Here is a 13,073-nt window from a genome sequence, read left to right as displayed (position 1 = left end):
CCATCCAATGAACTGACTCCTAAATTTTAGGAGGATCCCTAAAAATAGGGATGTTGAAAAGGAGACATGGACAATTCACAAAGTAATGGAAATTCCTTCCTTCATGACAAAGTTCCTGAAAAAGGTGAAAATTTGGCTAAGTATTGGAAATTCCTTCCTTCGGGACAAAATTCCAAGCAAGGAAGAAATACAACCAAGGATGAATTGAAAATAAAATTTCTAAGGCAAGGAAGGAATCGAGGATGAACTGAACAAGAAATTTCCCTTCCAAGGAAAAATTTGAAAAATCCATTCTCGGGCATCAAATCACATCCAAATTTCAAAAGTTTTACAGATTTGGATTCGTAGGAGAATTTTCTCTCTCCTGGACCGTAGAACCCTAATTTGGAAATTTTCCTAAAAAATAGGAAATGTGCAGAATTGATGAAAAAGACCTTCTCTGAGCAAGGAAAGTTGAAGAGACTTCAGGAAAACTCTTCCTGAATCGAATTTTCCCTCTCCAACAATTCCAGATGTGCAGGAGCGGATATACGACGGCGGGGTCCACTTGCACGGCGAGGATCTATTGAACACGTGGCAGTAGAGTGGCGCATTCACTACCAGAATATTTGACCAAATGGCGAACCGGTCATTGCATGTTGAATTTATGGCAGATTCCTTTTGCATGCAGCCGCCGCATGTGGAAATGATGGATCATTTATGACATAGTGGGGTGATTTTTGCATGGATGAATATTCAACGCATGTTGGACGAATTTGAAGGAGGTGGTGCATTTAATGCGCAATGGAGGCTATTTTGGGTACTTTTGAATTAATTGTATATGGGCATGATGGGTTATTAATTGGAGATTCCCGCCTTGTTGCATCATGTGTGGAGAATCTTTTGGGCAAACCCTAATTAGGGTTTCGCATGTAATCATGGCTTGAGGCCTATATAAAAGGGTGACCCCCCTCATTTGTCAAAGGGGAGGGAGCTTTGTATGAAATTGTTGCGATAAGCTTTGAGATAATAACAGTGAAACATTGTTCTTTGATGGTGTCCACTTAAGTTATTTTTTTAAAGCTTGCATGGTTTCACCTTCCTCACTTAGATTAGAATTAGTTTAGTGCTTTGATTCCAATGTAGAATGTAATGGTGTTTGATGAATTTTCATGGTTCATACTTTTTGCATCTTGCTGATTGTAAGTTGCAGTGTAAAGTTAGCCTGAACCCCCAAATTTGTGCTAAGTTCAATTGTGAATAGTCGTTTGGATTGTGTCGTGTTGGGTATTCAGATGCACTTTTCTCAATATGAAAATCTTCCAACATCCTCAGAAGATTGCACCGGTTCCTGCGGAGTTGTAATTTATCTTGGCGAAGCAGAGCTTGGTTTATTTGGAATCTGTCCACCAAAGCACTATCCATTGTTATCACTGCCCTTAGGAGTAGATTTAGATCCTTCTAAACCCTTTCCCTTTTACTTTCAATTCATTTTAGTCCATTCGAAACAACAGTATCGCAGAATTGCCATATCTGATGATGGAGTTCCAGCCATAGCAAAGAAGTGAAAGAACGATGCACACGTAAGGCCCCTTGGATTACTAGCAATCACATCAGCCAACTGAGTCACGTCCACGCATTGAAGGAACCTTGGAGTCGATTGTTTGAACTTCTTGCAATCTTAGCATGCAATCGTACTTTGATCAAGAGAGAGTGAAGTGACCATTAGGCAACTTTATTCTATGTTAGATGTTGTCATAAAAAACACGTCAACAGAATTGGCGCTAGAGGGAGGGGCTGATCGTGATGAATTCCTGAACAACTAAACTCCAAATCATATCTATTCATATTTGCGAGGAGTAATCTTAAGGACTTTTTTCACCCTCCTTCGCAGCCAACAGAATTGGCGCTAGGAGGGCTGACCGTGAAATTCAATTTGGCTAGAACTAGCATGAGCTTTCAAGTGCAGAATCAGAGATATGTTAGATCTCTTATATGTCAGAAAATCCAAAAAAAGTGAAAAAATGAAAGATCCCAAAAAATCAGAAAATTGAAAATTAAAAAAAAAAGATTTCTCAATGGAGCAAGAAGTTGATATCCTTCAACTTTGGTGGAGACTGAATGCACAGTTACATCCATGGAGTTTGTCTGAATTCGCATCAAGGAATAGTTGTAGAATTCATAACACTGGCGGACACAATGAGATGCATTGTTTAACATTTCTGTCAAGGATGGAATTAGCCTTGCAAGGGAAAGTTTCCGTTTCAGAAGTACATGAGCCCGTTGTACCAGTGAAAGTGGAACCCGAAGCCTCAATTGGTGAATGCGAATTTTTCATGAGGTTCAGGGAGATGATTAAGAAAGGATTAAGTATTGAGAAAGACTTGTGCATAGATGGCATCTTGCTCTCGTGTTGGTGTAGGATCCACAATACCACTCATTCCGAAGTCACATGTTCATCATGCAGGGAAGCTATTCACCAAGCTAAGGTGCAGGCAGAATTCGAAGAATTGTCAAAGATGTACACTATAGAAAAGTGGCGGAATGCTCACCTTCAACCAATTGACTTAGCTTCAGATGAAGAGGGTATTATTGCAACATCTTGTAGTAAAGAAAGCACAATTGAGCGAGACAATCAACACAATTCAGTCAAGAGAAAATTTGCGTACCTTATGCCAAGGAAAGGAACACCCGCCGAAGTGGAGGTTGACAAAGCAATGGAAGATGTTCAAACAAATGCAAGCAATGTTTCCATAGTCAAGCAAGAAGAGATTCTCCTTGATGAAGAAGTTCGTTCGTGCATGCTCCAGATGGAAGAAATGATAAGCAGCTCGAGGCAGGAAGGAATATGTGATAGTCAGTGGGCCGCTGAGATGGAAGTAGAGTATGAAATGCAGGTCAGGTCGATGCTTGAACCTCTACTCAAGATCCAAGAAGAATTGTTAAAAGAAATTGAGATACGTGAGATGCCTATTGAGGAACAAGTTGTCGTGATAGAAGTGAAGAATGAAGAGCAATTCGGGTTGGGGCTCAACTCATTATCAAATATTCAAAAGGAGATAGCTGGAGAAATGTCCTCTATTTCCAAGTTCCCATTCAAATCCAACTCACACCACAATTTGCTTGCCATTGAATGTGATCCCAGTCAGCATATTTCAGTTGCAAGTGGGATGATACACCACCAGCTTCGACCTCCTAATGAAGCAGTGGATGACACACCAGAATTCTCGCCCATGCATGAAAACCACCAGGTTGTCTCTTTCCTTGCTCCTAAATTTGAAAGCTATGAATTTGATTATGGAGATTTAGGAAGAAGAACTTGATTATGGATTGATCATGGTCCCGATGAGTTGCCACAATTGTTAATCTTTCCTAAAGTTTTGTTTAGTTTGAGAGTTGCATTATGAAAGATTACTTTTCTGAGTTTAAAGATGAATTTGCAAGGCTTCGAGCCATAACTAATGCCATGTTGCTCCTGCACATCCTGAGAAATCATGTTAGGAGTTGTATATATTTCGGTCTTCTGAGTATTGTACGTTCGAAAATTTTGTTCTTATTAGATTAGGTTTCCTTTTTGTTTGTTTGTTTGTTTGTTCCCCTTGTGGGTTTTGGCTTTCCGTTGGTTTGTTTTCCTTCTGTATTGCTTTGGGTTTTGGTTTTCAGCCTTTGGTGCTGGTTTCCCTTGAGCTTGTCCACTCAAGTGGTTTTGCTTAGGTTTAGGGGGTTTTGGAGTGGCCTAAATTGTTTGAAGTTCCTGTTTGTGGGTAGAATTGAGGATGTTGTATTCCACTTATGTTATCAATTTCTCTAAGTCATTTAGATCTCTTAGAAGAGGTTATGGTTGGTGAAAACTCTAAATCTTGCTTCAGCGCCACTGGAATCTCCAAATCCATAGTAGGCTTCATTGCTTACGAGCTAGAGGAATTGACGGAAATGAAATGAAATATCAAAGGAAAAGAAAAGATGAAAAAATGAAAGGAAATATCAAAATATTGGCTTTGGGAATATGTAGATAACTCCACCGGGGCTATGGACATCTGGCTGGCAGTGGAGCAATATTCGTGGAATTCCAGAGACAACCTTGTCGGAGCTATGGACGCTTGACTGGCAGCGAGGCAATGTCCCGGATGCTATTGAAGTATGGATACCTATAACTTGCCATGACTAATTCTAGGAGTCTGGATGGTCTTGTGAGATGGAATTAATGCATATGCACACACTTAAGCAAGTGTGCTTTAATTTGGATTCTAGCCCTAAGTGTTTTTCAACACTTTCCTTGTGGATTGGATTTTATCTTTGAAAACTTGAAATGTTCAGGAACATTTATTTGGGAGGGGGCTAGATGTTGTGACGTTTTCACACATCGCCCCATTGCAAATGGGGACCCCCTTCTTTTTTAGGCCCTCCCGGTTTTTTGGCTTGCGTTTTTGTGGTCTTTTCGCAGCAGTCTTGTCAATCTCTCTGCTTTGCAAGTGTTTGGGGGTCATATTGATTAAATCTGCATTTTGTTTCAGCGAATTCGGCTAAGTCTAGGACTCGTTTTGTGAATTTTAGGGTTTTTGCCTTCTATCCTAGATTTTAGGGGTTTCTATTAGGGTTTTGGAAAAACTGAACATACAACTGGAATTAGGACCCTTCAAGGAACCTCCCAGTAAAATTTGAGCCAAAACGGAGCAACTTTCTATTTTTAGAAAGTTCCTATTTTTTAGGGATTTTACTGAATCCTGGATTGGTCTAATTTTGCCAAAAATTAACCTTACTATTTTTAGTAAGTTCTATTTTTAGTAAGTTTCTATTTTTAGTACGTGCTTTTCTGACCTATTTTGCCCAAACCTTGACATTTTGAAACACTTACTATTTGGGAAAATCTATTTTTGGCAGGATCTTCACAAGAAAACACTGAAAGCTAAATATCTCTGAAGACGCTGAAGACTGAACGTTCCTGAAGACCATTTCTAAATCCGGAAGAGTCAGAAGGCAGACAATTTGGGTCAAAAAATGGTTAGGTTTGGAACTCCTATTCCAGAAGAGGAAAGCATGCAAAATCATCCAAGTCCAGAAATTCACATCAATCCACCAATATCATCTTGATCCGAAAATGGCCTGAAATTTGACTAAGTTTGGAAATTTGGAAGATCTTCCAAAATCCAGAATTTGCATTATGATTCCTATGGACCTAAAACCACTCTCAAACATCTTGACAATATATATAAAATATAACTTAAAGTATAAGTGGCATGCCACTTATACTTAAATGTTATATTTCATATCTATATCCTGACGAAGAGCCTGGAACTTGTGAAAAAAATCCATGTATCCATGGACAAAGCCAAAATGCGCCCAAGGCTGGACTGGGGCGCCAAAACCAAGATGCCATTCACAAGTGGAAAAATCCGTCAGTCCATGGACAAAGCCAAAATGCGCCCAAGGCTGGACTGGGGCGCCAAAACCAAGAAGGCATTCACAGGTGGAAAAATCCGTCAGTCCATGGACAAAGTGAAAATGCGCCCAAGGCTGGGCTGGGGCGCCAAAACCAAGAAGGCATTCACAAGTGGGAAAATCCGCCAATCCATGGACAGAGTGAAAATGCGCCCAAGGCTGGACTGGGGCGCCAAAACCAAGATGCCATTCACAAGTGGAAAAATCTGTCAGTCCATGGACAAAGCCAAAATGCGCCCAAGGCCGGGCTGGGGCGCTGAATTCAAGAAGGCATTCACAAGCGAAAAAATCCATGAATCCATGGACATGATGAAAATTCTGCCCAAGCTAAAAAATTGAAATTTTGCCTAAGGCATGGAATCCAAGCAGTCAAGGAGGAATAAAAAAACAAAAAAATTCCCCTCGGGCAAATTTTTTGAATTTGCTATTTTTAAACACCGAAACTCGACAGAGTGTGGAAAATTTTATAGATTCGGAATCGTGGCAGAATTTTCCATCCAATGAACAGAATCCTAAATTTTAGGAGGATCCCTAAAAATAGGGATGTTGAAAAGGAGACATGGACAATTCACAAAGTAATGGAAATTCCTTCCTTCATGACAGAGTTCCTGAAAAAGGTGAAAATTTGGCTAAGTATTGGAAATTCCTTCCTTCGGGACAAAATTCCAAGCAAGGAAGAAATACACCCAAGGATGAATTGAAAATAAAATTTCTAAGGCAAGGAAGGAATCGAGGATGAACTGAACAAGAAATTTCCTTTCCAAGGAAAAATTTGAAAAATCCATTCTCAGGCATCAAATCACATCCAAATTTCAAAAGTTTTACAGATTTGGATTCGTAGGAGAATTTTCTCTCTCCTGGACCGCGGAACCCTAATTTGGAAATTTTCCTAAAAAATAGGAAATGTGCAGAATTGATGAAAAAGACCTTCTCTGAGCAAGGAAAGTTGAAGAGACTTCAGGAAAACTCTTCCTGAATCGAATTTTCCCTCTCCAACAATTCCAGATGTGCAGGAGCGGATATACGACGGCGGGGTCCACTTGCATGGCGAGGATCTATTGAACACGTGGCAGTAGAGTGGCGCATTCACTACCAGAATATTTGACCAAATGGCGACCTGGTCATTGCATGTTGAATTTATGGCAGATTCCTTTTGCATGCAGCCGCCGCATGTGGAAATGATGGATCATTTATGACATAGTGGGGTGATTTTTGCATGGATGAATATTCAACGCATGTTGGACGAATTTGAAGGAGGTGGTGCATTTAATGCGCAATGGATGCTATTTTGGGTACTTTTGAATTAATTGTATATGGGCATGATGGGTTATTAATTGGAGATTCCCGCCTTGTTGCATCATGTGTGGAGAATCTTTTGGGCAAACCCTAATTAGGGTTTCGCATGTAATCATGGCTTGAGGCCTATATAAAAGGGTGACCCCCCTCATTTGTAAAAGGGGAGGGAGCTTTGTATGAAATTGTTGCGATAAGCTTTGAGATAATAACAGTGAAACATTGTTCTTTGATGGTGTCCACTTAAGTTATTTTTTTAAAGCTTGCATGGTTTCACCTTCCTCACTTAGATTAGAATTAGTTTAGTGCTTTGATTCCAATGTAGAATGTAATGGTGTTTGATGAATTTTCATGGTTCATACTTTTTGCATCTTGCTGATTGTAAGTTGCAGTGTAAAGTTAGCCTGAACCCCCAAATTTGTGCTAAGTTCAATTGTGAATAGTCGTTTGGATTGTGTCGTGTTGGGTATTCAGATGCACTTTTCTCAATATGAAAATCTTCCAACATCCTCAGAAGATTGCACCAGTTCCTGCGGAGTTGTAGTTTATCTTGGCGAAGCAGAGCTTGGTTTATTTGGAATCTGTCCACCAAAGCACTATCCATTGTTATCACTGCCCTTAGGAGTAGATTTAGATCCTTCTAAACCCTTTCCCTTTTACTTTCAATTCATTTTAGTCCATTCGAAACAACAGTATCGCAGAATTGCCATATCTGATGATGGAGTTCCAGCCATAGCAAAGAAGTGAAAGAACGATGCACACGTAAGGCCCCTTGGATTACTAGCAATCACATCAGCCAACTGAGTCACGTCCACGCATTGAAGGAACCTTGGAGTCGATTGTTTGAACTTCTTGCAATCTTAGCATGCAATCGTACTTTGATCAAGAGAGAGTGAAGTGACCGTTAGGCAACTTTATTCTATGTTAGATGTTGTCATAAAAAACACGTCAACACAACCCATTGAAGATTGCACCAGCTTTGTGTAGTTGTCCTTAGTGTGGCATAGCAAAGTTTGGTTTCACAAGAGCACCCAATTGATATCGTCTCCGGAGTTCATAGGATTAGATCAGGTTTCTCAAACCCTATCTCTTTTCTCCTTTTTTGAAAGTCTAAATCCCAGAAAATATAAGAAAAAAAGAGAGCCTAAAATTGCTAAATCCGTCTAAATCCAACAGCTCAAAGGCATTTGTTAACGTAAGTCCCCCATGAGATTTTCAGCATACACTACCCAAGAAGCTATTTCACTAAAGTCGCTTGTTCGCACATATAGACCTTGGAATCAGCAGTGATTTTTCAGGAGAGGATAGAATACCTTCGGGTATCCTATTCTAATGTTTGGTAGATGATAAAACAGAAACCAACACTACTGTTATCAGTCATGAACAGCTGTAGTTTATACACTTTGAAGGAGTTTCATCGCTTGGTGATATTTGTGGAAGGTTTTGACTATTTGCAACAATCATTCAAACCACCATAATACTGATTTGGGTGAGATTACAAGTGGTTTGTAGTTGTTGCAACTCATTTCCAGCCTACATAGTCTGAGTTATGCCCTTTTTTTGGAAGATACAACCTGTAGCGTTATTGTATGACCCATTGGAACTCAAGGATATTGCCATGAACCTCAATTAAGGGTTCCTGATTCTTGTTCACATAGGAAGAGAAAAGTCATGCAACAAAATATGGCAGTGAGTACATAATGCAGTCCTTGGCCTTCTGAAAGAGTATAGGTGTTTTAAACATTGGGATAAAGGCATCATTCATCATGAAAACAAAGAGGATCATTTTTAGAGTGAGTTGCATTACTTGTCTAGTCCTATTCAGGTTTCGAAGGAGACGAGTAGGGGTTTTTCTTCAAAGAATTGTATTGCAGATCATGCACATCTCTTGGTTATTTTCTTTCAAGTAGCCATATTGTTTCCCAAGTTGGAAGGCTTACATACAAATGTTATAGGTAATGGAGATGGGAGATGTTGTACTTGTTGGCCCAAGTTGTTTCACTTGACAGGCATGGTATCCAAACTCTATGGATACTACATCATGGTTCATTGCATGGGCATAGTGTTCCTTGATCATCCCAATCCACAATTGCTTGAGGACAAGCAATTCTAGGAAGAGCAGACTGTCATGTCCCTTTTCGAAAACAGAGCCATGGAGAAGACGTCTAACCTATCCCCATTTTGCATAGGCTAAAGGGTAATGCAAGGAAAAGAACAATTGTATTATTTTAAGTTGAGCCCAGTAAATTTTAAGTTAAAGGGCAACTTAAATAATATTATAATTAAAAAAATTAACACTAAGTAAAAAGTATTTTGAAATGCTTAGAATAAAATAAAATAAAAGAATATTTATTAATACTCAAGGAAATTGATCCCAAGGGCCCAATTGAAGCACTACAAAAGGAAGGAGCTTGGCTTCATTTGGATTATCATGTTTTGTCATCATTCTTGCCATGAAATTTAGAATTTAAGTGTTCTGTTCAAGTTTACTTCCAAGAGGAAAACGCTTGGTTGATTTAAGGATCTTGGAGGACGAAAACCCTCTAGGATTTTCACTATTAAATTTGGGAATGGAAGCCCTCATCTCCAACATCGATAATTGCATCTAGGAGTTGCATATGTATCAATTTGGAGCATCTGCAAATTTGTGGCTTATAATTTGAAAGGTTTGATTGCAGATTTCAAAATTTTGGAGTTTGTTCCACCATCTATTCTTGTTAGATCTTGGATGCCACTCCTTGGGATAAGTCATCATCTTTTTGCCATCACTAGTTTGAAGGTGTTGAATGCATTTTGTTGCTGCTACAGTAGTGAAATCAGCATTTTTTGGAATAATTCTTCATCATTAATGCAGCAACCAACATACACAACCATCAACTTGAGTATATAGGCATTAAGGAGGTGAATTCATCATCATATGTTGAACATTTCACAGATGTAGTGGCAGCGCTATCACTTTGGAGGGTTTTGAAGAGGGTTTGTAATCATTTATTGTTACAACAACAATTCCAGCCATTTTCCTTGGTAGCATCATTGCTTGGGAGGGTAGATCTACCTTTATTATTGTTCTTTTTATCAGTTTCTAAGACATATTTGGGCGTACCAGCAATGGAGGAGGTTATAACAGCACTTTGGGTAAGTGGCATCAACATCTATTGTTGTTTTCAAACATTTTATTGACTGTTATCAGCATTTAGGAAGGACAGGAGCTGCTGCGCAACCCCTACTTGACTATTTCTAGCTGCCACGTGACCTCCCTAGGTCATTTTCCTCTCCATTGCTGCTGCTACAGCACTTATACAATCAGATCCAGACACCAACTTGACTACCATTCACCATAAAGGTTTCTCCAGCCTGTGGCGGCTATACATTCATTATTCCAAACCAATACTCAAATATTGTATGTATCAGCATTTAGGAAGGACAGGAGCTGCTGCACAACCACTACTTGACTATTTCTAGCTGCCATGTGACCTCCCTAGGTCATTTTCCTCTCCATTGCTGCTGCTACAGAACTTATACAATCAGATCCAGACACCAGCTTGACTACCATTCACCATATAGGTTTCTCCAGCCTGTGGCAGCTATACATTCATTATTCCAAACCAATACTCAAATATTGTATGTCTAAAATTGTGCATATCAACCACTGTAAGTTTCTCCAACAAGTTGCAAATCAAATGAAGGCATTTTCAAGGTGATAATTTGGTGTTTAATTTAATTCTAATCAAGTTTTATACCATAGAGTTCCATTCTTGAATGTTTGTTGGCATTTAAAGGGGTTAATTCGCTTATTGTCGGTTATATCAGTGTTAATATTTGATGTATGAGAGCTTTGACTACTCAGATCTGAGTGTAACTACATGTCAAAGAGTGGTTAGTTAGCTGTCCATTTCATATCCAACCAGCACTTTCTTTTGGGTTATTTATATCTTCAAGTTGTATTTTGCTGTTATGGGTGAAGTTGAAATTGAGTTCCAGCCATAGAGGGTTAGATAACAAGTTACCAGCAATTAGTTTCGTTTATTGTTTGTTGTTCCAGTTTGTTTTTGCATCAGAAACCAAAAAATTACATAAAATTCAGAAAGTATAGTTATACAAATATTCCTAGTTGGGTACATTACAGTTTGCAGATGACACTTCATGATTTCCAGGTTCTAAAATTGTTTTCTACAAGCCTCATGTGATTGGTTGAGATTCAGCTTCACCTGATTGGCTAGCAGTTAATCAGAGAGGTGATATTAAGAGGATATGCATCCGTCTTCATATTGAACTCTTCTTCAAGAAAATGTGAGATTGAGCAGTGAAAGATTTATTATAAGTTGGGGTATTGGCAGGAATTGCTTGCTTCACTGGCTGACAGAGATGATATGTATTGAGATATAGAAATTTGGGGCTACTTGCAATACCACGGGGAAGCATATCTAGACACAAATGCCACAACTACAGTCCAGTAATTGTAACTACAAATGAGAGCTTTGCCGTACAAGAATTTATTTTCTATACGTAACCTATCTAAAACAGAAATTCAAGCTTACATTCACATAGGACGCAAGACAATATAGAAGTTACAAAACACAGGGCTGCTGTAAAGGATGTAATCTAGCTGCTTTGAGGACGCATGCCAAAGTACAAGTTGAAGCCTGCTAGCATAAAAGAGGGCGCAAGACATCACTGTATGAGTTTGTAACCAATACATTTGTAAGAGAAATTTATCAAATGATAAATACTACTACTATATCTTGTCTCCGTCTTCATTGTATCTTTGTGTTTTTTTATCTTAGAAAATCTGTATCTTGAACATTAGCATGCCATTGTATGATACCAATATTGCTTGCTGCAGTTTACTGCGACCCTGCTAATCTGGTGAGCAGAACGTACCAAGAATCCATTGAGGACATTTACTTTTCAAAAATCTCTTAGCTTAACTAGAACTGCTAAAAAGCCCTTGAGTAAGCATCTAAACAAAAATCAGAAACACTGCCGGTGATTGCAGGAAATGATCTAGAACTCATGAAACTTTAGAAAGGAATGCAATGAATCCTACCTGTATCTCTCAAATTTGGCGTAGAGGGAAATATTATGCTATTGGATATGCTATCGGCTCTGTCTACAGGAGTAATCTTACAGCATACATTCTTCCTCTGTACAGTAAAGAACTTGTTGACTCCCGACTTCCCAATCTGAGACACAGCCCACAACCTTCCTGATATACCCCTGTTATCCACTCCACCGCAATACAGACCCAAACTTGATGCAGTCAATGAACCCATTTCCTCAATTTCTGAATAAAGAAAACCACAAAAAAATAGAACTGCCACTACAGCAGCTCAATAATCCTGCTTTCCCAATCTCTGTAGAAGATAATACATGAATAAATGTAAAGAAGTAACACCCACTTCTAGCTTGCAAGTAGCGTCATTTTTTACAGTGATCCCCTGCATTAGTTCAGTTACACATCCCCTGCTATGAAGTTACCCACAAAGGTTCCCAAATTACCGACAGCTTTCTCTCAGTATCCTGCTCTCAGATAAACATTGCTTAATTCAACGCAAAAGCTAACAGGATTGGACACCAATTTCGTCATAACCGACAACAATCTGAGCTGTTTTCCGGAGGATCTCCCTTTTATCTACTGTGAAATTGTTTTTTTTTCCCTTGGGTTTGGAGAATTGCAGAGAGTGTATCGTCACTACGTTGATATCATGTTATTGTTTAGATCAATCACGTTACTGGGCTTATGTCTGAAAATGGGAATGCAAGTAGTAAGCATGGAGATGGGGCCAATTATGTTGAAGTGACAAACAAATGAATCAAAAGACTTGGGACAGAATTAGTGAACGTGGACATTTGTCCATGTCCAACTAATGGGTGATGGAGAACGCGCGGATGGAGGATAAAAATTGGAGGGCGGAAGAGAACTTCGCTTAAGACATGCAGAGATTTGGTATTCAATGTACAAACTTACAAATCTGCGTGAAAAGGAGAGGCAAAGCTAACATCGCCTCATGTAACTATTAGGTCATCCCATTTTGTCTCTCTCTCCACACATAATAATCATTGAGGGATCGAGTGGGTAGTATAAACGTGTAATCCATGTGAATAAAATATATAGTGTTTATATCTACTAGGTACTAACTATTATTATGTTTTTTACATTTTAAAATCTATATTATAATTAGTTTTTTATATGTTAAAATCTATATTATAAAATAAATATAGTTATCATAAAAAAAAAATTATTTTAGAATTTATATAATAAAATAAATATAGCTATTACTAAAGGTTGTACAATTGATTGAATAGAATGATCAAAATGATATTATGTTTCTTAATTATATCATGTATCAAGTTTCAAATCT

The 13,073-nt window shown here is 38.7% G+C and overlaps 1 protein-coding gene across 1 annotated transcript in view; it reads right to left on the bottom strand.

Annotated features, from left to right (window-relative positions):
- The window catches only part of LOC131051011 (solanesyl-diphosphate synthase 2, chloroplastic), a 139,934-nt gene extending 127,252 nt beyond the window's left edge, over positions 1 to 12,682 (bottom strand). The window contains exon 1 of the mRNA XM_057985349.2: positions 11,759 to 12,682. Coding sequence (XP_057841332.1) covers positions 11,759 to 11,984 — 226 coding nt within the window. The 5' untranslated portion in view covers positions 11,985 to 12,682. The remainder of the gene's footprint in view (positions 1 to 11,758) is intronic.
- Positions 12,683 to 13,073: the final 391 nt, after the last annotated feature.

This window comes from Cryptomeria japonica, chromosome 6 (assembly GCF_030272615.1).
Source record: "Cryptomeria japonica chromosome 6, Sugi_1.0, whole genome shotgun sequence".
Lineage (NCBI taxonomy): Eukaryota > Viridiplantae > Streptophyta > Pinopsida > Cupressales > Cupressaceae > Cryptomeria > Cryptomeria japonica.
Note: the sequence above shows the minus strand (reverse complement) of the source record. Positions and strands in the feature narration are given on the sequence as shown.